The sequence below is a fragment of the Gossypium raimondii genome, chromosome 12 (assembly GCF_025698545.1).
Source record: "Gossypium raimondii isolate GPD5lz chromosome 12, ASM2569854v1, whole genome shotgun sequence".
In the NCBI taxonomy this organism is placed as follows: Eukaryota; Viridiplantae; Streptophyta; class Magnoliopsida; order Malvales; family Malvaceae; genus Gossypium; species Gossypium raimondii.
In genome coordinates, this window is record NC_068576.1 from 35,125,795 (window position 1) to 35,152,116 (window position 26,322).

At 32.8% G+C, this 26,322-nt stretch overlaps 4 protein-coding genes and 1 long non-coding RNA gene across 7 annotated transcripts; 3 read left to right on the plus strand and 2 right to left on the minus strand.

Annotated features, from left to right (window-relative positions):
* Positions 1-251: 251 nt before the first annotated feature.
* Positions 252-1,621, plus strand: LOC105763804 (LOB domain-containing protein 18). Its single transcript, XM_012582160.2, has 2 exons — positions 252-745; positions 1,114-1,621. The coding sequence occupies exons 1-2, from the start codon at positions 407-409 to the stop codon at positions 1,456-1,458; spliced, it is 684 nt and encodes a 227-aa protein (XP_012437614.1). The 5' UTR covers positions 252-406; the 3' UTR covers positions 1,459-1,621.
* Positions 1,622-5,323: 3,702 nt separating this feature from the next.
* On the plus strand, positions 5,324-8,414 carry LOC105763805 (4-hydroxy-tetrahydrodipicolinate synthase, chloroplastic). The gene is made up of 3 exons (XM_012582161.2): positions 5,324-5,754; positions 6,315-6,398; positions 7,204-8,414. Exons 1-3 carry the CDS (start codon positions 5,669-5,671, stop codon positions 8,129-8,131), a joined length of 1,098 nt encoding a protein of 365 aa, XP_012437615.1. The 5' UTR covers positions 5,324-5,668; the 3' UTR covers positions 8,132-8,414.
* A 1,247-nt stretch (positions 8,415-9,661) lies between these two features.
* Positions 9,662-10,234, minus strand: LOC105762424 (uncharacterized). The gene is made up of 2 exons (XR_001123903.2): positions 10,061-10,234; positions 9,662-9,977 (listed from the first exon to the last, which is right to left on the minus strand). It is a non-coding gene; the product is annotated as an uncharacterized LOC105762424 (long non-coding RNA).
* Positions 10,235-16,885: 6,651 nt separating this feature from the next.
* Positions 16,886-22,018, minus strand: LOC105763806 (uncharacterized). Of its 3 annotated transcripts, none has more exons than XM_012582163.2 (13): positions 21,648-22,018; positions 20,946-21,130; positions 20,763-20,866; positions 20,570-20,650; positions 20,349-20,452; positions 20,165-20,251; positions 19,546-19,748; positions 19,250-19,451; positions 19,100-19,150; positions 18,899-18,997; positions 18,749-18,808; positions 18,340-18,461; positions 16,886-18,163 (listed from the first exon to the last, which is right to left on the minus strand). In XM_012582163.2, the coding sequence occupies exons 1-13, from the start codon at positions 21,903-21,905 to the stop codon at positions 16,975-16,977; spliced, it is 2,745 nt and encodes a 914-aa protein (XP_012437617.1). In that variant the 5' UTR covers positions 21,906-22,018; the 3' UTR covers positions 16,886-16,974. The 3 variants fall into 3 exon arrangements, with proteins under 3 accessions (XP_012437617.1, XP_012437616.1, XP_012437619.1); XM_012582162.2 differs by having other exon boundaries at positions 18,340-18,464; XM_012582165.2 differs by lacking the exon at positions 20,165-20,251 and having other exon boundaries at positions 18,340-18,464.
* Positions 22,019-23,792: 1,774 nt separating this feature from the next.
* LOC105763808 (uncharacterized) lies at positions 23,793-26,179 on the plus strand. The gene is made up of 4 exons (XM_012582169.2): positions 23,793-24,065; positions 24,454-24,690; positions 25,145-25,362; positions 25,978-26,179. Exons 1-4 carry the CDS (start codon positions 23,793-23,795, stop codon positions 26,177-26,179), a joined length of 930 nt encoding a protein of 309 aa, XP_012437623.1.
* Positions 26,180-26,322: the final 143 nt, after the last annotated feature.

Below are 26,322 nucleotides of genomic sequence, written 5' to 3' on the forward strand. Positions count from 1 at the left end.
GGGGAGGAACATGTGTTTTTTTGTTATAAAATTCACGAAATATATGTTAAAAAAAAACCAAAAAAAGGAATTAAAATTTATTTATAATTAATAGAAGGGCAGTTGAGAGAATGGCTAGGCTTATCGCATGTTTGCTTCACGCAAGCAGCTAAATTAGAAGAAGAGGGGTAATTGTGGTGTTGTTTTGCTCCCTCGCGTGGCTTTAAAGTCTTCTTCTTCTAAGCGTTTTTTTAAAATCCGCCATTAAAATATATAACACCCCCATCATCACCAAACCCTAAAAAGGAAGTCCCTGTGCTTTCCTCTCCTCCTCCTCCTCCTCTTCTTCAACTTGAAAACAAACCCTAATTATGGGACCTATTCAATTACTCTAAAACTTTAAAAAGAGTTCTTTTTTCCCAAGATCATGAGTGCAAACACTTGTAGTAGCGGCGGTGCTGCTGGTAGTTCGACTGGCGGTGCTGTTGGTGGTGGTGGTGGTGGACCTTGTGGCGCGTGTAAGTTTTTGAGGAGGAAATGTGTTCCGGGTTGTATATTTGCACCGTATTTCGACTCGGAACAAGGTGCGGCTCATTTCGCGGCGGTTCATAAGGTGTTTGGTGCTAGTAATGTGTCGAAGCTGTTACTTCATGTCCCGGTTCATAAACGGCTTGATGCGGTGGTTACTATATGTTACGAGGCTCAAGCTCGGCTGAGAGACCCCGTTTACGGTTGCGTCGCTCATATCTTTGCACTTCAACAACAGGTAAAAGTGTAAACCTTTATCATTCAATTTTACAACTTTGTTATCTCTCTTCAAAAAGCGCGTTTTTTTCTTCAAAAACGCATGTTTAACCCTAAAAATATTATTATTATTAAGAGAAACAGTCATCAACTGGATATATATTGTAATATTTTGGAGTTTGTTGAAATCTAGAACATGTTTTTGCACTTTTATTCCTCATTTCCTAAGAAACTTGATTTGTTGGCAATGCCATGTTCTCGTACACATAATCCTAAGCATCCTTTTAGTGTCAATAAAGACAACATGTCATTAATATGCCTCAAAAAAACATAGTTTACTTCCTATTATTTACAAAATATTTAAATATATGGGTATTCTTTTTTGGGCAGGTTGTGAATTTACAAGCAGAGCTATCGTATTTACAAGCCCATTTAGCTACGCTAGAGCTTCCAACGCCGCCACTACCTTCTCCTCCTCCACCGCCGCCACAACAAACTCTAATGGAACCGCCACCTCTCTCAATATCAGACCTCCCACCAGCCACTTACGACTTATCCACACTTTTTGATCCTATGGTGCAACCTTCATGGGCCATGCAACAAAGACAAATCAACCAGTTCGACTCGTCATCGCTTGGAAGCGGCGATCTTCAAGCATTGGCTCGAGAACTCCTCCATCGACAAGGGTCACCACCGCGACTACCGGCTTCACCGTCACCATCTTTCTCAAAGTGAGACTGACCCCTTTTTAATTTTGCTTGCCTTGGAAAATTATTACCATGTGACCCATATATATATATATACACTTAGCTTTATCCAAGCAAGGGAGCTTAAATTTTCATGTTGTATATTTCATTGGGCAAGTAATCTGGATAACTAATTAACCTTTCATTTTTAATTTTGTTTCTTTTTTTTCCCTTAATATTCCTTTTTAGATGAAATTAAATTTTAGTTTATTTTTAGAAAAGTTACTTTTGTCTCATTTATAAAAAAAAATCTTTAAATATTATCGATTGAATTTTAACTCGATTGGTGACATAGGCATTATTGTTAATGCAAATAGGACGAGGGTTCAAGTGCTTGTAATGAAATATATTATTTTCCTATTTGTAGGTTGGGAGGGGATGCTATGAGTAGTTTTAAGAATTTTGTCAAAAAAAGATATGATTAGAACCTTTTATCCTTACACCACGTGTGAATGTTTAAACCTAAGAAAAAAAATTAAAAATTATAAAACAAATATACTTAAGATAAATTAATCTTAGTAAATAAAAAACTATGGGAATTTGAAACACTTCCTTTTTATCAAAGCCAAATTCTTCCATTGATTTTGGTTAAAATATTTTCCCCATTTGATGGTATTTTGGGCTATGGTTTCAGTCATTTGATGGGAAAATGTCTTGGGTTTATGTGGGTTTAGGGTTTTGATTTTCTTTTCAATTTCTTGTTTAGGGAAACGTGAGCGAAGGATCTTTTGGGTTGAAATCTCAGAATCTAAATTTAGAGTTATTTGAAACTGGATTATGCACTACAGCAAAACAGTCTTAAGACGATACTTTTAGGGCGGCACTTTTCTAAATTTTGTGATAGACTTACCGACATATGCTTTAAATATTTTAGGTCAATGCTTGATATTTAGGGTTACTTTAATTTAGGGTCTTTATTAGAACCCTAAGTTTCGAAGCTGAGTTTTTAATTTAGGGTTTTAGAAAAAGTTGGGAGGTGAGCTTGGGGGGAGGATGTGGTTATAAAACATTTAGTTTTTAATCTGCCACAATTATTTATTAGGTTTTTTTTGTTCTAAAGGTATTGATGGGTTTGGTTAAAATTAATGGTATTACTGAGGTACTTAAAAAAGTTACTCGATTGGTTAATGAAATCTAAGTTTAGGTATCAATTATGCTTTGAACAAAATACGAAATTTAGAGGCTAAAGTATTTACTAACTCTAGTTGAAATTATGGTTTTGATCCCTTTAACTATATTTAAGTTTGAGTCCTTTAATTCAATATTTATGATGCAATTAGTTAGTCCAAATAGGCAACATTAGAGTATAGCCCTTTCTCCAAATTAAAAGATTTGTAAATGAAAAATTATATCGTTAGCCTTTTAAGACATTAATAATTTAATCCAATCTTTTAATACAAAATTTTTAATTCCGACCCTTAAACGAAATCCTTAATTTCGTCCTTGGATAACACAATTAGCTATTTCGACTAAAATCTTGATGTGAACATAAATTGTTTTAGAGGAATTTAATTGAAAAATTAAATGATATTATAAAATAAAAATATGATATTATATTGATTAAAATATAAGAAGTAACATCCAAATATGACCAAAAGAACCTCGTAGGCTGAGGCTTTAAATTTTTGAATCCAACATTCTTGGTAAGAAATATTGTGGGTGCAGTGGAGGCAGTCACTGCAACGAACAAAAAGGTGTGACGCACACACACGTAAAGGGCAAAACTGAATTTTCATAATTAGTTTCCACCTTAAATTTAGTAGTGTTTTTGAACTCCTCTTATCTACGCGTCAGTTGGGAGTTTTCGTATTATCGATCAATTCAATCGATTTTTCGAATTTAATCAACTTAATCGATCACTTTAAATGTTAATTGAATCGACCGATTTAGTAATAGATTTAATTTTTATATATTATATATTAAGTTGGATAATTCAACTGATAACAACCGAACTTAACTAAGACCATAACCAACCATTGATTTTAATCAAATAGGTTAACAAAACTCCTCTTTTCTTTTCCTTTTTTGTTCTTTTCGAAGTTTTGATTGTAATTACAAGCAACACAATCGGACTGATATCTCGAGTCAAATCAAAATAGCTATATATAGAAAGGACCCACACGTGATATGATTCAAGCCGGAATAAATATAGAAACAATCAGTACATGATTTACGTAGGATGGAAGTTAAGTTTCAGTTATCAATATAACAAGACATCCTACTTTGCCAACAATACCGAGACTCTATCTTAACTTATTGGGTCTAACAATGAATAACAAAAATTCTGGGCCCAAATTAGATGGGCCTCCTTTTCTAATCCTAGTCATTGTGATTGTAAATGAATGAGAATTGCGGGTACAGATATTCAAAACCCACGAATAAAAAGGTATAACTATGCTTTTGCTTCCTACATTCTTAACACATTTGAAATTTAGTCCAATTACTTTAATCTCATGGATTTTCGCCTTTGGTCCCTCCCAAATAAAAAGATTAGCCCCGAAAACTGAATTCCTAGCTTTGCTCCTCAGTACAACCCAAAAGATTGTTAGATTAAGGGACAACCGGTAGCAAGGGCGGCACTAAGGGAGCAGACAGTGGACTTGGCCCTCGAAAATGACAAATTTGAATTTTGTAATATTATAAAAAAATTTACATTTTTCCGAATTTTATTCTTTATTTCTGGCCCCATAATTTTTTTTTTTTTTGATTTCACCCCTAAAGCAAGTCAGCCCATGTTGGCCTCTTTTTAGCCTCGAACATGTATATGTGACAAGTTGCAAGGCTAACAAATTGGCCTTCGCAGCGCAACGGCTACCTAGTGAAGGCGGAAGACAAAAATGGATAGTTTTAGCTTAGCGGGTAAAAGAGTTGCATGTTCCCTCTTCCCTTTACCATTACCATTCTCCTTAAACTCGATTTAAAAATTGGAAAGCGTTTCAAGGTCCAATCTTTGATTCACATGTTCAAATTCTTATGAATCTATTACACCTCTGGGTAGCCCAATTAGTAAGGCCTCCGTTGGGTTTAGGCCCATTTTGTATTTGGATCCTTCCAAATCACTGGGAGTTGTTAATAAATGTACGAGGCTCAAGAAAGATGGTTCAGATTTTGGTCTTTTTATTTTTTATATTTTAAAATTCAGGTTTAATTGTTAATATTTTTTTTATTAAACTTGTTAATTTGACATTTTGGAATAAAAAATACTCGTTTGGTAGCAACTTAACTAAAAAACGATGTTGTAATGTTGAATTTAACAAAATAATTTTAACAATATTAACAATTGAACCTGGAATTTGAAATCAGAAAGGATTAAATTCCTATAAATAAAATTACAATCACTAAATTCTATATACATGAAGAATACAGAGGTTTGTGGCGTATTTTAATTTCAACATATGTAAGAATATGAGTTTTGACTCGTATCTATTCTAATTAATTAGTTTGAGTTAGTCAGTTTAGTGTTTGTAACGGTTAATTTTGATTGGAATTGAGAGAAGGTAAGGATTATTCATTGATCAAACTCAACACTGACGTACACTAAAATAATATCATCACATGTCCTCGAACAATGATCTCGATTATTCATTAATTTTAACTTAAATTATCAATATCATATCAATCAGGTCATTTCATCAGTTCAACAGTTAAATTTGACATTAAATGTTAACTTGAGTTTGATGTCAATCATATTTAAAAGACATGGATCAATACTTACCGATTCAGCTCGATCGACATTAATATTGTTATTAATACAGTAAACTATAGATTCGAGTGTGTGTAAAGAAATTGGAATCAATTTTTTATTTTTGATTTATCATCCCTACCCGTAGCTGCACCCCACGAGTCAAAAAGAAGATGGTGCGAAATTTGCATGTAGAAATTAGGCACAAAACTACAAAAAGTATACGATCAGAGCAGCAGCCATTTCCAACCCTAAAACCCACATCAATTTCTAGCAGCCTCCATTACGTTTACCCTTCAATCCCTCCACCTCATCACCGGAATCTGACGTCATGGCTCAAAACCATCACGTAACCTCCGCCGTCTTCACTATTATCACCACCATTACCATTCATTGAATCAACCTCCCATTTATCTCATTTTCCACACATTTTCAATTTCAAAGCATAAAAATCCTTACCCAACTCAAATTCAAGCCTTATCTAGACTTTGGGTTGCTGTTTTCATTTGGTTTAAAAATGCCTATTTTGAAGAGCTATGGAGCTTGCTTGAGAGAGTCTTCCTTCCAGTTCCCTCGCTCCCATCGCATCGATAACTACAAGAGGTATTTAAAAAAAATAAAATTTAACACTCACTATGTAAGATAAGATATTTGTTCTTTTTCCTTTGTTTTTAATTGCAGTAATTGTTGAATTCATTAATTACTTTATAATCATGTATTATTCCTTGTTCCTTATTTGTAGAACAGTTCAATTTGGTACTTGTTTAAAAGATTATGGGTTTGTTTGATTTAGTGCTTGATGGGTGTTAATGATAATCAAAGGTTAATCTTAGTTGAACTTTATGTCTGCATAGTTTATTTGCTCCTATGTTAAATGTGGATCGATCCTGGGGAGCAAAAATTAGAACTCAATTTGAGTTCGTCTAATGTAAAATAGGTTTTTTGAACTTATATGTATTTTTTTTTTTGTTTATATAAATACATACTTCTAAATATATAATTTTATAATGAACTATAGGCTAGTAGTAATTATAGTTTTACTGAATTGGATCGCTAGTGTTCCTTGTTTCGAAATATACGTACCAATTCGAAAATCGCTAGGGAGATAGTGATTTATGGTAACAGAGATTTGCTTATCATCTTGTTTGCTTGCTTTGTATCAGGAGAAATGTGAAATGGAGGTCGCCCCAAGCAGCAATAATACCCGATTTCCACCTCCCAATGCGTAGCTTCGAGGTTAAAAACAGGTAACTAATAAAATTTTTCATTATCTGAATGTGGTTTGATGTTTTGCTGGGAAGAATTTGTTGTTAATTTGCTTATTGTTTCTCTGCATCTCTACCTATATTCGTTCTTGGAATGTTAGTGCTGGCGGTGTTATTGTACCTGTTTATCATCTTTCTTATAGCTGGTACAAGCGATATGTGCTTTGAATGTGCTGTTGACATTGTTCTGTTATTCAAACCTTTATTTATGGAGCCTTTCTGTGCATAAACTCAATTAGGATCTCTTCGTGCTTGTAATATTATCTTATGTTTGGTGTTGGTACTTGTGTAATGCACCATACATGGTGAATGCATAATATATATTAGTCTGTGATGATGATGATTTGGTATGTGTGATAAAGTTGTGGTGAATGTTAATATTTTGGTGTCCTGATCCATGCTGCCCGGACTCTTCATTTTTCTTGAAATACCTGTTTCTAACAATTGGATATGGGGATTGACCTCAGGGGCAAAGCCAGGAAATTGCTGTTTTTTTTTTTTTTTGGAGGGGGGGGGGCGGGGGGAGGAAGGCCACTGCTTGCCCCCTCTCCCTCCGCCTTTGTCTGACCTCCAAGGATCCTCCAAATACGTAACTTAGAAAAATCCAACTGTACTTGTGTTATATATGTGCTCATAATAGTATCTGATACTCAGACCAGAGTCTGAGTAACGTAGGTCCTAATTGATGGAGAGATGGTTTATATGTAGCTTTAGATTTGTTGGAAATGAAGCTTTCTTTTGAAAGAATAATTGCTCTTGATGATTTTGCCTGCCTTATGCTTTCCAGGACATCAGCCGAAGATATAAAGGCTCTTCGACTGATAACAGCCATCAAAACCCCGTATCTACCTGATGGAAGGTTTGATCTCGAAGCATACGATGATTTGGTGAATATGCAGATTGAAAACGGTGCCGAAGGGGTAATTGTTGGTGGCACAACCGGTGAAGGCCAGCTAATGAGCTGGGATGAACACATAATGCTTATCGGTCATACTGTCAACTGTTTCGGCGGATCCGTTAAGGTAATTGGTAACACGGGAAGTAACTCAACCAGGGAAGCGATTCACGCCACCGAACAAGGCTTTGCTGTTGGAATGCATGCCGCTCTTCACATCAATCCTTACTATGGCAAAACCTCTCTAGAGGGCTTGGTTTCTCACTTTAATAGTGTACTACCAATGGGCCCTACTATCATATACAATGTCCCGTCACGAACTGGCCAAGATATTCCTCCGCGTGTCGTCAATACTGTGGCACAAAGTCCTAACTTGGCTGGTATCAAAGAATGTGTTGGAAATGACCGAATTGAGCAATATACAGGTAACGGAATTGTAGTGTGGAGTGGGAACGATGATCAGTGCCATGATGCTAGGTGGAGCCATGAGGCTACCGGGGTAATTTCCGTTACTAGTAATCTGGTTCCCGGTTTGATGCACGAACTCATGTTCAATGGGAAAAACGCTTCACTTAACGCGAAGCTCTTACCTTTGATTCAATGGCTCTTTGAGGAACCTAACCCCATTGGTCTTAACACAGCCCTTGCACAACTTGGGGTTGTGAGGCCGGTTTTTAGGTTACCGTATGTACCTCTTCCGCTGGAAAAGAGGGTCAAATTTGTTGAACTGGTCAATGAAATCGGGCGAGAGAACTTTGTTGGAGAAAAAGATGTTCAGGTACTTGATGACGACGATTTCATCTTAGTTGGTCGATATTAGTTTTTTTTTTGTCTATGTTCAGGACTCGTTGCCCGGTGTCTCGATTTTCGACTCTGTTTCGTTTATAGGACTACAGATAAAGTCTACCCGGTTGTTTATAAGAAAAAATAAAAACATATGGTAAAGATCAAGGTGTGTTTTTGTTAAAAGTTGTCTTTTTGGATAATGTTTGTCTTTCTTGTAAGCCCAGATCAATGTGTTTCTCTGGCCTACGTATAACTATCTTGCGATGTTAGGCCTGGTCCGTAAATAAACCGAGCTTGAGTGAACGAGTTTTTGTTTATGCATCTTTGTCTATTTTTGTTTGGTTCGGAAAACTATTTTAGTAGTCGTTCAATTATGATCTATTTTTTAGTCACTCAACTATGAAAATTATAAAATGGTCATTCAACTATTAGTATTTTTTTTATCACTCAAATATGAAAAATTATAGAATGGTCACTCAATTATTTAATTTTGTCTATTTTGGTCACCTAATTATCTTGAATTTTTAGATGTTTATATTTTTATGTTGGCTAGTTGGTTGACCAAAAAGAAATTAACTAATAGTTGGATGATCTTTTGTAAATTTTCACAGTTGAGTGACTAAAAAAAAAACAAACCATGATATTGTAGTTTACCCTTAAATTTATGTGCAAACATATTCATGAATATATAATTAAATATATTTATGGATGTTATCCATAAATAATGGACAATAAATAAATACATATTTTAATTTTTAGACATAATAAAATTAAATATAAATATTAATAATTATACTATAAATAAAATAAGCACACAATAAAAAATAATATTATTAATTATATAATATTCAAAGAATAGATGAGTTTTAAACAAAATTTAAAATTTTTTGTATAATTGTAATATACATAAAACAATTAATAAAAAGCCAAAATAATTAATAAAACAAAAGTGTATATCCATTATTGTTTGGGCTACAAATAATTGATTTGCCTAGGTTTCCTCTTTACAATAATCGAATATATCCCTTTTTTATTTATAAAATATTAAAATAAATGTTGGTTTGAAAAAGAATTGTTTTATTAATAAAAATGGTTAAAATTTTGAAGATTTTCAATTTGGTACTCATGATTTTAACTAGAGACCCATAGTGATTCCATTCACTAAAATTAATGATTCAATTTGCTTAAATTTTATATGTATTAAGTTAAAAAAACATTTTATGTTTCGATAAATCCTATTTCATTCTTACTAAACTAATCGAAGAATACTATTTAGGGGTATAAATGAGGTACTGATATTTACAAGCTACTCGAATTCAATTTTAAAAAAAACTCAAACTTGATTCGGTAATTATCAAACCGAACTTGAACATGGACAAATTTGAGTTCCCCACTCAAATGGAAAATCACTATTTAAATCCTCTAGAAATGATTAAATTAAAAGTTAATTTATGATAAAATATTTCGAATTTACCCCTTTGCTCAAGATTAAACCTAAACTTAATTATCGTGTTAAGCTCGAGTTCAAGTAATTAAATTTAAAAAAACCATTTCATCAATCAAATACACAAAATTAAAAAAAACTTATTTCCAAACTCAAATATCCATAAAATAAAAATAAAGCAAAATAAAGAAGATGAAGTTGATAGATGGTAACAAATAATTTCTAATTATTAATGGAGAAGTTGTGTTGTAACTGAGCCAACAAAGTAAGGTTCTCTTGATGAAGAAGAAGAGCTTTGTTCCTTAACCTCTCATTTTCTTTTATAATGCTTTGATTCTCCATGAACAACTTCAAGTTCTTCATTTCCATTTCATTTGTTTTTTCAATACCCATTATTGCCATCTTCTTCTTCTTCTTCTTGTTTAATCTTCTCCACCTGTTTTTGATACTTTTTGTTAAGGACCAAAAAGAAAATACAGTATAATATATGAACAACAACAACAACAAAGAAACCCGAACCTGTTGAGTGTTGGAATTAAACGAATGTTGTGGCTGTTGTAAGAATGCTTTTGAGACTGAGAATTGCTTGGAGTTGAGTTAATGCACATCTTTAGATTGAGTGGACAAAAATGGTGGGTTTTTTTTTTTGGTTCTAAATAAAAAGCTTGAGATGGAAAAAAAGAGAGGATTTGGGACTTGGAAATGGAATAGATTAAGTTTTGAGGTAGAAAGTGTTATATAGATGAATTTTTTAGGGTAAATTAGACTCGAGGTCACTAAATTATTAGTAAATTTATGCTTTGGTTACTTAACTTTAAAAAGTTACAGAATTGTCACTAAATTATTCGAAAGTTTTTATTTAAGTTACTGGCTTGCTGTTAAATTTTTTTTAAGTACAGGTAACAAGCTCTAAGAACCAATTCGATGAGTAAAAGAACATACCTTAGATCCAAGTTGATTTGACGATCAGTGTAGGAGATCGGAGAAGAAAGTTATTTAGATTTTGGTTCGTAAATTCGTGCCACTCAAAGTTGTATCATGAAAAAGAACTGAACTGTAAAAGAAAAGGAGAAGGAAAGTTTTCGATTGATGCATGTGGTGAGAACAAAGAAGGTCATTCAACAGTCCAGTGACTTGAATGAAAGTTTTCAAACAGTTTATAATTATTTTGTAACTTTTTAAAATTGAGTGAACAAAATATAAACTTCTTAATAATCTAATGATCTCTAGTGTAATTTACCCAACAAATAAAAATGAGAGAGAAAGAGAGAGCTTTTGATGGTAATGATGACAAAAGGACTCATCATTACAAAAGGGGGCAGCAATGGATGGATCAATGGAACAATTGCTGAGAGAAGAAGGAAGAAGATTTAATGTGCTTCTCAACTCTTTTCTATGGCTTTTATTGATGCCATGGGTTAATTTTGGAAAAAAATATATTTATATTTAACATAAAATATATTTAAAATACGTGATCAATTGCGTAAATATATGAAATTGTGTGGTTAAAATTTAGATTAATATAGTAGATCCAAATTGTTCATTCAATAGGTTAATATACGGTTGCAATTTAATAGATTTGTTTCGCTACATATTTTAGTTGTCATTTTGACACGTAAGCTAATAGTTAAAGCTTATAAAATGATTTCATTGATATAATATCGAAGGACTGCTTTAAAATTTTGGTTGTAGTTTGAGGAGATCAAGTCAATTATACAATGTTAACATAGTAACACGACTTGTATTTTTAAAATAAGAGGCACTAAGTTCTTTGAAATAAAAATAAGAAAACTAAATTCTTTGTAATTTGAGGACTCAATTAAAATGACTTTAAAGAATAATTTAAAACTTCAGTTATAGAAAAAAGCTATTCTCTAAGGTTTTCAGAACGGAAACCGATTAAGTTACTAGTTTACTTGTCCAAACAATTTGTCCAGTTCAATTAAATAAATTTTTAAAAGTTATTCATTAACCCTTAGAACTTTCCCCTTTCAGTTCTTTAACGTTTGAACATTGTGGGCTCCTTTCCCACCACCATTTACGGCCAAAATTATAACATGGAATATAAGTTGGGAGACATATAATTAATAACAGGTTAAATTATATTATAAGTTGTTCTACTTTTTATAATTTACAATTTAATCCTCTACTTTTACTCCAAGAGATTTTTTTTATTTTTCGGATTTTCAAATGTAAATCCAATTATTAACCTCGTTGGGTTCATTACAAAATCATTCTTTAGTTTTATTAAGTGAGCATTTTTTCCATTTCTAAATGTCACACTAACAAATTTAATAGAACAATTTTAATAGCGTTAACAATTAGACTTGAATTTTTAAATTTGAACTGAAAAAAAGAGAGGATAAATTTCAAAATTACACTTGAAATTTGGTTTAATGTGCAATTTTATACATGAAATTTTGATTTGATCAAATTCTACGAACTATTAACACAATTATCAATATGATATCGTTTTATGTTTACATATCGCAAATAATTATATTTATTCAATATAAAATAAATTGATATATTTGTTTAAAGTGTATGTAATTGAATCAAAACTAAAGTTTTATGTATACATTTGAATTATAATCAAAATTTCACGTGTATAATTACACTAAATCAAAGTTTATATATAGATTTATCCCAAAATTAAAAAAAAAAACCTTGAAATATATTTAAACCTTAATAACTTCAACTTTTTACATTTTTAGTCCTCAAGTAATGCTTGTTTGCTGGCCCCAACAGCAGCTAAGCCAAAAATGTCGGCTAATAAAAGAACACAATAAACAAGGATAAATATTAAAGCTAGTAACATCATATTTTAATTTTAATTTTATGTTGATTTTATATATCAAATTTTAATTTGATTGAACTTTCACGAAATCACGAATAATATTATCGAATTAGCATCATTTTATGTTGATATGTTGTATACACAAACAATTATATTAAGCCAATATGAAAATAAATATTTATATTCATTTATTTAAATATATAAAATTCAATCAAAATCAAAGTTTCATATATACATATGAACCACAATTCCAGTTTCATGTGTATAATTGTACTAAATCAAAGTTCATGTATCAAATTGTAAATTAAACCAAAGTTCATATATAAATTTGATATTTATCCATAAAACATCTATACATAGAATTAGTACATGATACACTGCTCACAAATTTTATTTTCATAAATATACTATTATATGTTCAATTTTTCAAAAAAACTTTTTATTATTATTTTATTATATTCTAAAAAGATTGTGTTACTCATTTAATCTTATCGAATTTTTAAAATAATTTTATATATATTAAAAATATTTTAAGGTACATTAAAGCAGAGAAAACTAAATTTTACCCACGCTTAATTATCTATTTCTTGATTAAAGTATAGAGTAAAAATTTAAAGGTTACAATTTGCTCAAAGTTTTTTACTTTTTATAGATTTGAATCTTCATATTTTTAATTTTAGGAATTTAGTCCTCCATATTTCAATTTAAAATTTAGATCCATTTATTAACATTTTTAAAATTCTTTTGTTAATTTTTTGGTGTGACATTTTGAAATAAAAAATCCATTGGCATCCATATAACAAAAAAAAACATTGTAATGACCTAAATTTAATAGAGCATTTTAACAGTGCTAACAAGTCTTAAAAATTCACATAATCATTTTAATTAGAAAAAATATTTAGACTAACTAAAGACATTATAAAAGTTGAGCTACCAAAATATGTTAAATCTCAAAATTGAGTGAAAGATAGGAATAAAATTGAATTTAAACTATTCTTATAATCTAAAAAGTAGAAGGATTGAAATTGAAATTTAACCATTATATTCTCATGTAAAAAGAAAGAAAGGAAAAACAATGGACGCCCTAAGGCCTTCCTAGTATATAATCTAAAAAGTAGAGGGATTGAAATTAAAATTACCCATTATATTTTCATGTAAAAAGAAAGAGAAAAGGAGGTCTTCTTTATATATAGTAGTATAGATATCTACTTTGTAGTTGGGTTTTAGATTTGCCTTTTTCATAGACAGTCTTCTACTCATTAAAGTAGAAATAAATGTAAATCCAAAAACAAATCCATTGCCTTTAAACATTATTATTATTATTAATCATGATTTATCAACAACACAACTAGCTTATGATTGTTTCTGTTTATTTTATGATTAGCCATGTTGTTTGCATCAACTTTATGACGATGTCTTGGATTTTTTCATCAAAGGTATAATCTTTTATGAAAAAATGTGTCCACAAAATGATATATTCAGAAGGACATATGTTTTAGTGTTCCCTGTTCACTGCTTCTATAAGAAAATCTTGGACCACCATAATTAAATTGTATCTTTTTATAAAATTTCAAATATTTTTTTATTTGAGGGATAATGTGTAATTTTATCATATAAAAATTTAAATTTTTATATATTTTAGTGGGTAAAAAATTTTAAGGGCAATGCGCTTGCCTATCCTTCTTTTGCAGGCGCACGGCCTTAGGGGTCATCCAGAGATTCAGCTGCCTAGAGCTTAAGGCTGAAATGATTCAAAATATTGGTTTTCAGTTTAGGGGTCCAAAAATTTATTTTTTTAACTTTTAGAAGTCAAAAAAAAAAAATCAACTTTTAAGGGGCTCAAAAGTTTTTTTAGGTTTTAAGAGCCCAAAATTTTTTTTACCAATTTTTAAGAGACCTAAAATTTTTTTTCTCAAACTTTTAAAGAACCTAAAACTCCATTTTATTATTTTGTTCTTTGGCACCACCTTGGTTATTTTCACTACTTTGATTTTGGTTGTTTATAATAAAAAACTTCAAAGAAAAGTAACTCACGACTTAAGATCTTATTCCAATTTCCTTACTCTACGTTCTAACAAGGAGAGTTTCATCAGGTTGAACTCAGCTCGACTTTATATTTGATTGAGACCTAATACGATCTTGGAAAGTATATGGGTATTCACGTGCAAGTCACGTGAGGATGTAGAAAAGGTGGTGGGGGTGGAGAAAAGTCCAAAAGAAAATTGAGTGTAGGGTTGGGAGAGGTGGGGAAGAGAGGGCCATAAAGGGATTGGTGAGAAAGAGAGGGTAGTCAATGTGGTTAGGTCCTTTCTTTTGTTCATTTTCTTTCATGCAATTGAGTACCCCCAAACCCATGCTTATTTATTAGGAAAATGAACCCTCAATATTTGGACTTTTTGCCCAAAACAAAAAGAAAAAATCCCAGCCCTTCCTCCATTTGAGACACTTATCTTCTTCATTATGATGGAGTATTGGCATTTTTTGGCATCATCATGAGGTGAATGCGTGGGAGCTTCATTTTCTCCTTACACACACTACTCAAATGGTCCTCCTTCAATTGCTGAATTGGGGGTACTTTGGGCTTTCACAGCCCACATAAAGTCTTCACTACAATCAACCTTTAGGTCCAACTCTGATATTAATTTATTAATTTATGAACTATGCGTATATTACGGATTTAATCTTTATACTTTAATTCGATTCATTTTAATTTTTATATTGAATTTTGAAATTTCAATCATAATTTATATGATAGTAGTTAAATCCATTATGTCAAATTCTACTATTAATCATATGCTATGCATAAGTTGTGAATTTAATCTAAAGTCTCCAATTTGATCATATTTAATCCCGATATTTTTGAATTTTGAGATTTTAATCATGACTCAAACAATAGCCATTAAATTCTTTAACTAAAATAACAATTTTAATGAGTATTATGTGAAAATAACAAACTAATATGTCATACACACATGATTATATGTTTATTGCATAACATTTTAAAAATGACACAATTTAACTTACCAATTTTAATAGCTACTGTTTCGTCAAGATTGATTTTTTGGATTCAAAAATACTAAAACTAAAATGACCAAACTAGAACACATAAACTAAATCCACAACTCACACATAGAATAAAGAATAATAATAATTTAATCACATCTTTATACATATTCCTTTAAAGAACAAAATTATGTTTATCAATCAAAGGCATAAATTTGTCAATTGCATTTAATGGTTTTTTTTTTAAAGTTACTAACTACATCAATTGTTTCAATAAGAACCAATTACTACAGGGACTAAACTAAATAATTTAAAGAAAAACCCACACAGATAGAGCTCAAATCTGTAATCCTAAAGTTTCCAAAACTACAACTTTTATCATTGATCCAATGCCTTATTAAACTTTTCTTTTTCCACAAAAGGTATCCAAATGAAAAGGGTATTGAAAAAGAAAAATAAAAACCCTTATCATGTTGGTTAGAAGAAATGGTTGAGGAAATTGATGGGGGACCAAGATCCATTGATAGCCTAGCCTAAGCTATTAACCCAAGCCTAGGCTTTCATTCATTTGTTGTATTACTTACTAAGGCAAAGCACTCGAATACTAGAAAATGGAGTGATATCAAGTAGTCAACAATGAAATGAATCCCCCGCCCCCCCATCCATTCCAAAACGATTTAATTGCCCTATTTTTGGATTTTTCTATTGCTATTTGTAACTTTAGGATTGGGAATATACGTTGCGTTTTATACTTTGTTTCTCTTGATTTGATAGTGTCTCAAGTGACTAGTGAGCAACGTTGCATGATGGGTTTCACATGCACCATTGATGAGGAAGGTGGAGCCGCTAGGGTAAAATTATTATAAAAGTTATTATATTAAGAGTCAAATTATGTTTTGTTTCCTCTATTAATATATATAGGTAAATTAACCCCGTATATTAGACCAAAACGCAAATTGATCCTTCTGTTAAAAATTCTATCAATTTCTACCGTTAAAAATTGGTCATTGTACATCAAAATGAGGTACACATGACACCTCCCGTGTAACTGTCTGGTTATTTTGTCAATCAAGTCATTGTACTATGGAATTTTTAACAAAGACTATTTGTTCTTTGATTTAACATAGAAAAACTAACTTGTCTATTTTCTAGGTAAAAAGACAAAATACAATTTGACTTCTAGAACAAGAGTTTTATTAAGCAGCTAGCTACTTTTCACCCTCTATCAAGTCCCTACCTCAACCACGTGGTCCAAATCATCTATCCCCGTGCTCTTTAAATTTCAAACTAGGCATCTATGAATATCTCTGACTTTCTAATAGTGAATTACACTTGACACTTGTCCCTAACATTTCTCTTTTAAATCATTATGTTGTTGAATCAATCCCGAACCTAAATTGATCCAAACCTAAACAGATTTGAACTCGAAACGAGCCAAATCTGTAATAAACCAACTTGGAAACACAAGTCTTGAAGTTGAATGACTTGAACTCATGACGAGTCTACCTATGTTCGTTAAAATGAATGATGAATGCAGATGAGAATGAAGAAATTAAGAGAGATAAAGGATTAAAGATAATATACCATATAGACAGCTAAGTTCCTCACCGAGTAAATAATGAATGACGAACGTTCAAGATGAAGATTTGATATGAGGATATTCACTGTCAGTTTCATCCTCCTCCATTACATCATTATGGTTTCGATCCTCATTAGCCTGCTCACTACTCCCCTCTGTCTCTGCATCTGATATTGAACCACTCTTAGCAGCTACTTCGTTGTTATTTTCATCGTTGCTGTCGGTACAATCCTCAGTGTCTGAGTCAGAAATAAAACTCTGTTTAGTCCTCTGTCGATCAAGATCATCAGCAGTAGCACCCAGAAATTGCTCCTTTAAATCAGGAGCCACAATCCCAATCATCTCACTTAATGCTTGATGTTTGACAATGCGTCTGGAAGGAGCAGCCTTGGAAGACGGTGTACTTTGGCTCTCAGCTACCACACCACTAGAATCATGGAGAGCTAAGAGAGCCATGACACAATCATCATTGTTGTCCCCAATTTTAGGGGATTCATTTTCTCCGTGGACAGAGGGATTAGTGCTATAAGCCCAACTCCCCAAAACTTCAGAAGCTAAAAGCTCAGCTGTTCTAATTGTGCCTCCAGGTTGTGTGTCTGCCACCGAATTTTGAGTCTCGTATGGTTTATTTGACTGAGAATGTATGGAAGCATCTGGGTGAGTTGTTTGAATTTGATTGTTGCTTTCATGTGCATCAGTTTCACAATCAAACTCCATTGTATCTCTGCCTAAAGTTCCACACCTGTTTAAATCAACATTTCGTTCAACCTCGATTCCCAAGCTTTCAGTTTCATGAACACGCTCAGTTCCAATGGTATCTCCTTCATGAACAGGAGCTGTACCAACACCATCTATGTCAGAACCAAAGCCACCTTTAACAAAAGGATCGGCACTTGTAAATTCTGCCTCCTGAGTGTTTTCACCAACTTCTTGACTTCTTATGCCACAGTCATTCTTCTCAGTAGCACTGACTTCATCACTAGAACTATTAACCCTCTGAGCTGAAGTACTGGAGCCTGCCTTTGTGGCACCGTTCCCATTGTAGCCGGTAGCAGTCTTTTCTCTGCCTATGGTTCTATAGGTGTTCATGTCAGGAGCATTTAGGTCAATATCAACAGAAGTATTCTCATAATTTTCCTCATCTTCCAGAGTTCTCTGCATTGCCTTCAGTTGTTCCTGCTGCTTCGCAAACAGTATGGAGATTTCCTCGGTTGTGGAATAGAATGCTCGTAGCTGAGTTTCTCTGCAGAGCAACGACACAAAAGTCACCATCTAAATGAGAAAATCCACAAGATGTTTGAACAGCATCCATGTTAACACTCACAATATTCAAAAAGGATCAAACCTTGATCGGTAAGATGCTTAGGACCAATAGTGCAACTAAAGATCAAACAATTGCTATTGTCATAGAAATCATACCGAAGCATAATTCTTTCCCTGGCACCTTTCAGCCTCCTCTTTTCATAATCAAGATCCCGCATTGCAGCATTTATTTCAAGCTCAAGAACAGAAACTTTACTCCATGCTTCTTCTCGGGCTGCCTGCTACCAACGGTAAAGGAAACCTCAGCTTAACAATACAGTAACTCAGTAAACATGACAATACCGAGGTCTACAATACCCAGATTGATTTATTATTTAGTAGATTAAGTTGTATCTAAACTGATCTATTATGCCTTCAAAAGCTGCTGGCACAAACCAGATTTACATGAAGTATCAACAAATTAATAGACAATCTCAATCTTGAGCAGCAGAGTGAATGGCAGACAGTCCATATCATACAAGATAACATCTTAAATAAGTAAAAATAATATAATATAAAATTATACCTTCTCAGTCTCAAGATGTTTCCTCAATCCTTTAATTTCATGTTCAAGTTCTTCCACTTGCTGCTCAAAAGCACATTAAATGTCAGATTTAGAAAAATCTATTCGCATGTCTGTCCATAGAGGCAGGCATAAAAAAGAAAAAAGGTTTACTTTTCTTGCATTTGCTGAGGCCTGTTTTGCTTCAGAAACCTGAGCTTCTAGTTGGCGGACCTTATTATCAGAATTGACCAATTTCTGCCTAGTGTCTTCCTGAAGTAGATAAAGGAATCAAGACACAAGCCCTTCAGAATTCAGCTTAAAAAGTGGTATCATGTGTGTAAATTCAAAATCAAACAGCAATGCAGATAATACCAGTTTGGACACCAGATCTTCCACTTGTGTCGAGCTCTTTCCCAGCGATTCCTAAGAATTGTGATGCATAACATTTCATTTCTTAGTTCCATTGATATAAATTACACATGAAGGACATCCAAGCAAGCAAGCAAAAGACAGTAGTCTGACCTCAAGCTTATTAATTGCTTCTTCTAGCTCCTTTTCTCGTTTTAAAGCAATATCTGACAGTCTTTGCAGTTCCTCTTGAGCTTCTGACTGCGCTCTTTGCACTGCTGCTTTTAAATCAACAACGGCCTTTTCTCGTTCTTCTCGTCTCTGATCTCGCTCTTCCTCTAACTGAACCTTGAGTTCAGCTATAGATGCCTTCTGACTGAAAATATGAAATTAAGCCATCATATCTTCTATTCTATTTGGTGCCATAAATTGACTAAAAGTAAAAAAGCCAACAGCAACTCATTACTTACTTCATTATTCTTTCATTTGCTTCAGTACACGACTGCATGGAAGCACTAAATCTTTCATTAAGGTCTTCAATAGCATGCTTTTGTTCAGCTGATACCCTATTGACCTCTATAAGCTCCTTCTGTTTAACATCTAGCAAAATTTTCATTTCTTTGATTTGATCAAGGTATGAATTTGCAACTGATTCTTTTATCTCTTTGATTTCCTGAAGAAACAGATTAGAATATATCTAAATTACCAAGGATCAGAATAAATAGCAGTAACTTGTCAAATTGAAGAAATGGCACCAATCTCTGAAAGAGCTCCAAGAAATATCATTAACACCTTATTCACCATTGCACATTAACTTTCTCTTTGTTAAAGGTCATGGCTAGCTGAACTTAGCTATAGTGGACTGATTGTTAACAAAGATAAAATATGAATACAATATAATTTAATGTTGCAAGCAGGTTTAACCACCATTCACAATAACTGCATGAAATCAAAGTGGGGTGCTGCATCAATTGAATTTATGCCATTAAAAGAACCACGGTATCCAGTAACATAGGTACTCAGCAATACCAACTTAAAGACATAGACATAAATCAGAGAGAAAGGTTAGAGTCTGTCAGAAGAGCATACATTCTCATGACACTCAACGGTTGCACGATTCTCATTATGCAATTTATCTATTGCAAGCACTTGATCTTCTAATTGCTTCCTCAATTCCTGCATGCGCCAGTTTTATTACTATTTATTATGCGACGGAACTCAAGGGTTTGACGGTTTGAGCAATCAGAAGATTCATGAATCCAAAACAGGATACCTTGTTTGACCGCTGAAGACTCCGAAAATCGTCAAGAGATATAGGACCCTCAGGAGCACCAATGCCAAGACCTTTTTGTCTCTTGTTTTCACAATTAAGTTCATCTACATGATAAGGGGAAATTGTTTCAGGTAGTAGTAGCTTAGTATCTCTTTCTTCAATAAGAACCAGCAAAATTATGAAAGCTCCGAAAAGAAAAGCAATGGATTTTGAAGATATACCTGCTTTTCGTTTTGCACATGCACCTTCCACTGAGTGAGCCGACTTAAGAGCATCTCTATATACGAAGGCAAAAGCAAGTTCTGCAACCAAAAGGGTAATTGCTTACTGTGAAAGACGGTTCAAGCATTGAACCTCAATTGAATTGAAAGAAAGAAAAGAAAAGTTCATTGATGATATAGATATTAGTAGTACCATGATGTGGAGGAGCATTAAATGAAATGATGTCACCATGTTGAACTTTCATCTCAGGACTATTCTTCCTCAACCTCTCCCAATTAAAAAACGTCCCATTCACACTACAAATACGCATAACACAATCAGAACCCGAAAACTACGAAAAATCCCCACAAAAGAAACCACAAATAGAACAATAACCTCATATCCTTTAAGTAAACAGATACATCACAGTTCAACGACTGCTCCGCGCCTTCATTGCTCACTCTCTTCCTATATATTCTGCAATGTTTCGTACTAACCCAGCGTGATTCAATTCGAAAACTCATATCCTCCACTAATCTGCCAATCCAGTGCTCATCTGCACTCAAAATCATATTCATACCCTAGGAAACAAAACATAATCTCTTCATCAGTCTTTCACTTACATAATACAATTTTAACATATATTCATGTCAAGCTTAAACGTAATTTCAAAAAGACGATTCACAATATGATCTAAACAAAATGGTTGAAATTTAACTAAAATTTTGAAATTTTACTACTTAAATAAAATGGTTAAAATATGTCATAAATCCCTGTGCTCTTCGTAAATTTGAAATTTAATCACTGTACTTCTATTTTTAGGAATTTAGTCCCTCTCAGGTCCAATTATTAACTCTGTTAAGATTCGTTACAACATCATCGTCATTTTTCAGTTAAATTTCTACGAAGTGAGTTTTTTTTTAACAAATTTAACCAAAAGAATTATCAGTATTAACAATTTCACTTGAATTTTGAAATCCGGAAAGTAGACGAACTAAATTCCTGGAAATAAAAGTACAGGACTAAATTTCAAATTTGTGAAAACTACAGGGACCTAAGGCATATTTCAACCAAATAAAATTGAGGGAGCGAAAGGACCTGAGGGCGTTTACGGGCATTGTTAGAGATAGCGGTGAGGACGCCCCAAACGTTGGGATCGTAAGTAGGGAGAGGCTGAGAGGAGATATTGGCGGCGACGGAGAGCATGAATTGCTTGACATCCACAAGCTTCGAAGACGGAGAGGTGTCGACTTGCTTAGCCGGTGCCGGCGCCGATTGAGGCACATTGTCTTGGGGGCTTTGACTGTGCTTTGAAGAAATTGAGGTATCCGGTTTTTCAATTTCATTAGTAGCCATTGATGAGAGTGGTGTAGACTGAGTCAACAAGTGAAGTAAAATAAAAATGGCGGGGATTTTGAAACCCTAACTGCTTTTTTATAGTAGCAGGATTCTTCTTGTTGCGTTAGACAGAAGCTTGTTCTGGAAGACCCTTTTCTTTTTGTTAAAATATATTTTAAGGACTTGTACTCTTTATACATTTATAATTTAGTCCACATACTTTTATCTCTCGATTTTAAAAATGCAAGTGGAATTGTTAATATTTTTATAATTCTTCTATTAATTTCAGATTCATTACAACATCACTTTCTTTTTTGTTTATGTCTACCAAGTTGGTATTTTGTTTAAGAATAATATAATTTTTGGCCCTTAAACTTGGCAATTAGGTCTACTTTGGAATCTGTATTTTTTTTGTTGACTTTAGTCCTTAAACTTGGAATTTAGATCCATTTTTGTCCTTGAAGTTGGATTTTATCAAGATTTGATAATGTGATCGTTGTTACTACAGCAAGACCAAGTTTAACAAACTGAGAATTGATTGATGTAATCGTCCAAACAAAGGGGTTGAATTGGTTGACTCATAAATTACTTGAAATTGGTAAAAATAAAAAATTGGGACAAAAATCAACAGTTGAACAGGTTTAATAATTTTTTAGATTTGTATGAATTTTTTAATTTTTTTATATAATTTGGGATGATTTGACAAACAATGCAAGTTCAAGAGCTAAAAGAGGCAAAAAATTTAAATGAAGGGCTAAAATGACTTTTTTGTTAAGTTGAAGGGCCAAAAGGTCATTATGTCAATTTTTAATTTTCAAGTGATGATGTGGCATAATTTTAGAGTGTTGTGCCATCAAGCTTTTATATTTTCAAAGTTAAGGGACCAAAAAGAACATTGTTTTTAAGTTCAAGTGTCAAAGTGAACCAAAAAAAGTACATGTACTAAAATGAACCGAGTTACTAAGTTCAAGGGCAAAAATTTATATTATCCTTTTTTTTATTTCAAGATATTAGACCATTGAATTTAACAAGATATAACGATATTAACAATTTAACTTAAAATTTTAAATTTAAAAGTATAATAACAAAATTTTTAAAAATAAAGTAAATGAACTAAATTTCAAACGTACCATAGGCACAAGAACTTAAAGTATATTTTAACTTTCTTTTTTTTGTAAAAAACCTCAGTGTTTGATGAACACATTGAACCCAAATTACTAATAAACTCAAGAAATATTAATATTATTTGGCATATTTTTAATATATAAAGTTGATGTTTGAAATTATATTTAGTTTTTTTATGACTTGATAAATATAGTGATATTAATACTCTAAGGACTCAATTAAAATGTTTCGATCATAAATTAATGACATTCGAATATAATTCAAGTTTGTATATTCATTTCCTTGAGGACCTTGTTGATGCCAAAAAGAGTGGCAAGAAGGACAGAGAGCTGTATGATACAGGTGACGAAGGTTGGATGAGGAAGGGGAAGCTAGGAAGGAGAGAGGTGAAGACTTGTTAGAGGGTTAATTTTATTAGTTCACATTTTTAGAACTTATTATAATTCATATTCATGAATTTCTAATTAATAATTAATAAGGGTTAATTTTGGTAGCCAGTTTCAACAGGCCACTAAAAAACTTGATAGATTGTAGAGAATTTATGGCCGAATATCTCGTAGAAAACTGTTTTTTGTAATTATGTACCTTGAAAAAAATTAATTTCCCAATAGGAAAAAAAAAGAAGGCCATCTCTCCCTTCACAACCACTGTAATTCTTTGATTTCATTTCATATAATCATATAAGAAGGGATCAAATTCCTTTTTTCTCTTTTTGTTCTTTGATAGGTTGGTAAAAAATTTATCATTGTTAAGCATGCAAAACAACAATCTTGACGTTCAATGGAAATTAATAACGTAGCCTATATTAGGATCAAAGAAGAAGAAACAGAACTCGAACCCGAGAAACAACGAAAAGAAGAGGAGGAGGAAGAAGAAGAGGAAAATTCTTGTAGCTCCGAGGTCGAGTTTCCCTTACAGGAAGAACCTTTACCTCAAATCCTTACCGATGAGAAACGGTCGAATCGCTTGTTAAAGTTCATCGCCATTGGCATCCCTTCAGCCATTTTGGTCATAGTTGCAATTAAATGGGTTGGACCCTTTGTGCTGAAAAAGGTACCTAATTAAAACCCCAAATTTATTTTCATGATGGGATTATAGACATTGAGATTTGGATATAAAACCCATCTTTTAAAGATGATAGTTGTTGATGTGTTTCTGGTGAAGGTGACACAAAACCAGATATCTTTTAAAGGTGATTGTTGTTGACGAACTAGGCTGGAGCTTATGCTCTTGCTAGCTTTGGGACATTGTTCGATACTTAAATCATCACAACCCCACCATGGAGTATTCTTGTAGGGTTGCTTGAGGGTTTGCAGAGCTTGGTTGTTTATTTATGGTGTCAAGCTTTTTGATAGTTAACTTTGTTGATATTTTGACATATCACTTGTATAAACCAATTGGACTGATACGAATGGTTTATGTTGTTACATGGTGATGGCAGGTGATTGTCCCTGCTTTACAATGGGAGGCCCATGCATTCAGCACAACCGAGAGAATACTTGTAATCGTAACTTCATTAGCTCTATTTCCAACTCTATGTTTGCCATCCACACCTTCAATGTGGATGGCTGGAATGGCTTATGGATACATTAAAGGGCTGCTAATAGTCATGACGGGGGTTTCTCTTGGTGTATCATTGCCTTTTTTTGTTGGTTCTATGTTTCACACCAAAATTCAAGTGAGTTTTGATTCTCTCTTTCTACAAGTGTTTATCATCTATGAATTTATCTTGTTTAAGTAAATAATTAGTGTTAGAATCAATCATAATTACGAAAAGTTTTATTCGAAGGTATTCATGGATTGAACCAGATCGTAACTCAATTTCTAAAGCTTTTTCAAGCTTGTGCCCAAGCTCAACTTATCCAAATAGGCTAAGGGTCCCATTGGATGGGCAATGCGTGTAGTGTAAAAACAGCGGTGGCGGTGAGATTAGATATTATAGCGATATTATAGCATGAGAAAAAAAAAACTAAACGCAGATAAACGCTATCTAAAGGAGTCCAATAAAATATAAAGACTAAAATCTCAAACTTGAATATTAATAGAAGGACCAAAACTATAATTCGGTTTTTCTACTTTTAATAAATGTTTATTTAATATTTTGTGATTTTTCTCTTGTGGTTATAACATAGCGACTATTAGGGAAATATCCGAAGGAAGCTTCAATACTAAGACTCGCAGGAGAAGGTAACTTGCTTCATCAATTTCGAACAGTGACGTTGATTAGGATCAGTCCATTGCCGTACATTATGTTTAACTACGCCGCCGTGGCGACCAACGTCCACTACATCCCGTATATGATGGGGACATGGATGGGGATGTTGCCTGAAGTTTTTATTGCACTTTACAGGTTAGAACATCCTACATTGGTTAAAATAGATTAAGTCGGTGGTTTATAATTTATAATTTTCATAATTAGAGGTGTTCATGATTAAATTGAAGCTAACCAAAGTTTGGTTTCAACCCAAGCTCAACTCACTTAAGCTCGCCCAAATAGTTTGATTTAGTATTCAAAAAATAATTAATTTTTTAGTTAATTTAGCTGTAAAAATATAAGTATTATATAATTTTTTTATTATTTCTAAATAGTAAAGAGGGTCAGGTCAAGTCAGTTAAGGTTTAAAAACATAAACCCAAGCCTAGTCCAAAACGGGTCGGATCACTCGACCCATGAACATCTCTATTAAAAAATCACAGTCGAACTGACAAATTTTTCCAACTTTTAAATATATATAATATATAAAAATGTATAAAATTTCAACCAAAACTTAAATCACTTTTTATTTGAAAAATCAATTTATTCGACTCACGGGATCGATCCGATTAATATTAAATTGGTTTGATTAATAGATTAAGCCCTAAATTGGTCGATTAAATCAATTTTTCGATTTTTAACCAAACATTATTTACTTGCTCTAACTAATATTATTTTAATGGTTTTTAATCGTTTGATTCTTTTTTTCAGTGGGATTTTGATACGATCTTTTGCTGAGGCAACACAAGACAAAAGGAGTCTTACTCCAAGACAGATAATATACAACGTCGTTGGATTCTGTGCATCTGTGACAGCAACGATTTTCATTGGCATCCGTACCAAGAAGCGACTCGACCGGCTACAGGAGGAAGAATTAGTTCAAGTGCATGAGGAAGAGCCAGAGCCTGAGTAGACTATATTTTTTAATACAAGTTGGAGCTTGAAGAAGCTTTGAATGATATAATTAGGAAAACCAAAATAGAATACATATATAAATATATAGTTCATTGGATTCAACCCTAGTGAAAAGAATGAAGTGCAATGGAAGATTATAAT

Bases quoted from the DNA above. Each gene is read 5' to 3' on its own strand.
- LOC105763805 (XM_012582161.2), top strand. From the start codon at position 5,669: ATGCCTATTTTGAAGAGCTATGGAGCTTGCTTGAGAGAGTCTTCCTTC. The intron at 5,755-6,314 runs GTATTTAAAAAA...GCTTTGTATCAG, and splicing joins CGCATCGATAACTACAAGAG to GAGAAATGTGAAATGGAGGT. The intron at 6,399-7,203 runs GTAACTAATAAA...TATGCTTTCCAG, and splicing joins AGCTTCGAGGTTAAAAACAG to GACATCAGCCGAAGATATAA.
- LOC105763806 (XM_012582162.2), bottom strand. From the start codon at position 21,905: ATGGCTACTAATGAAATTGAAAAACCGGATACCTCAATTTCTTCAAAG. The intron at 21,131-21,647 runs GTCCTTTCGCTC...TTTGTTTCCTAG, and splicing joins ATGCCCGTAAACGCCCTCAG to GGTATGAATATGATTTTGAG. The intron at 18,465-18,748 runs GTATAATTTTAT...TACCGTTGGTAG, and splicing joins AACATCTTGAGACTGAGAAG to CAGGCAGCCCGAGAAGAAGC.
- LOC105763808 (XM_012582169.2), top strand. From the start codon at position 23,793: ATGGAAATTAATAACGTAGCCTATATTAGGATCAAAGAAGAAGAAACA. The intron at 24,066-24,453 runs GTACCTAATTAA...TGGTGATGGCAG, and splicing joins GACCCTTTGTGCTGAAAAAG to GTGATTGTCCCTGCTTTACA. The intron at 24,691-25,144 runs GTGAGTTTTGAT...GTTATAACATAG, and splicing joins TGTTTCACACCAAAATTCAA to CGACTATTAGGGAAATATCC.
- LOC105763804 (XM_012582160.2), top strand. From the start codon at position 407: ATGAGTGCAAACACTTGTAGTAGCGGCGGTGCTGCTGGTAGTTCGACT. The intron at 746-1,113 runs GTAAAAGTGTAA...TTTTTTGGGCAG, and splicing joins TCTTTGCACTTCAACAACAG to GTTGTGAATTTACAAGCAGA.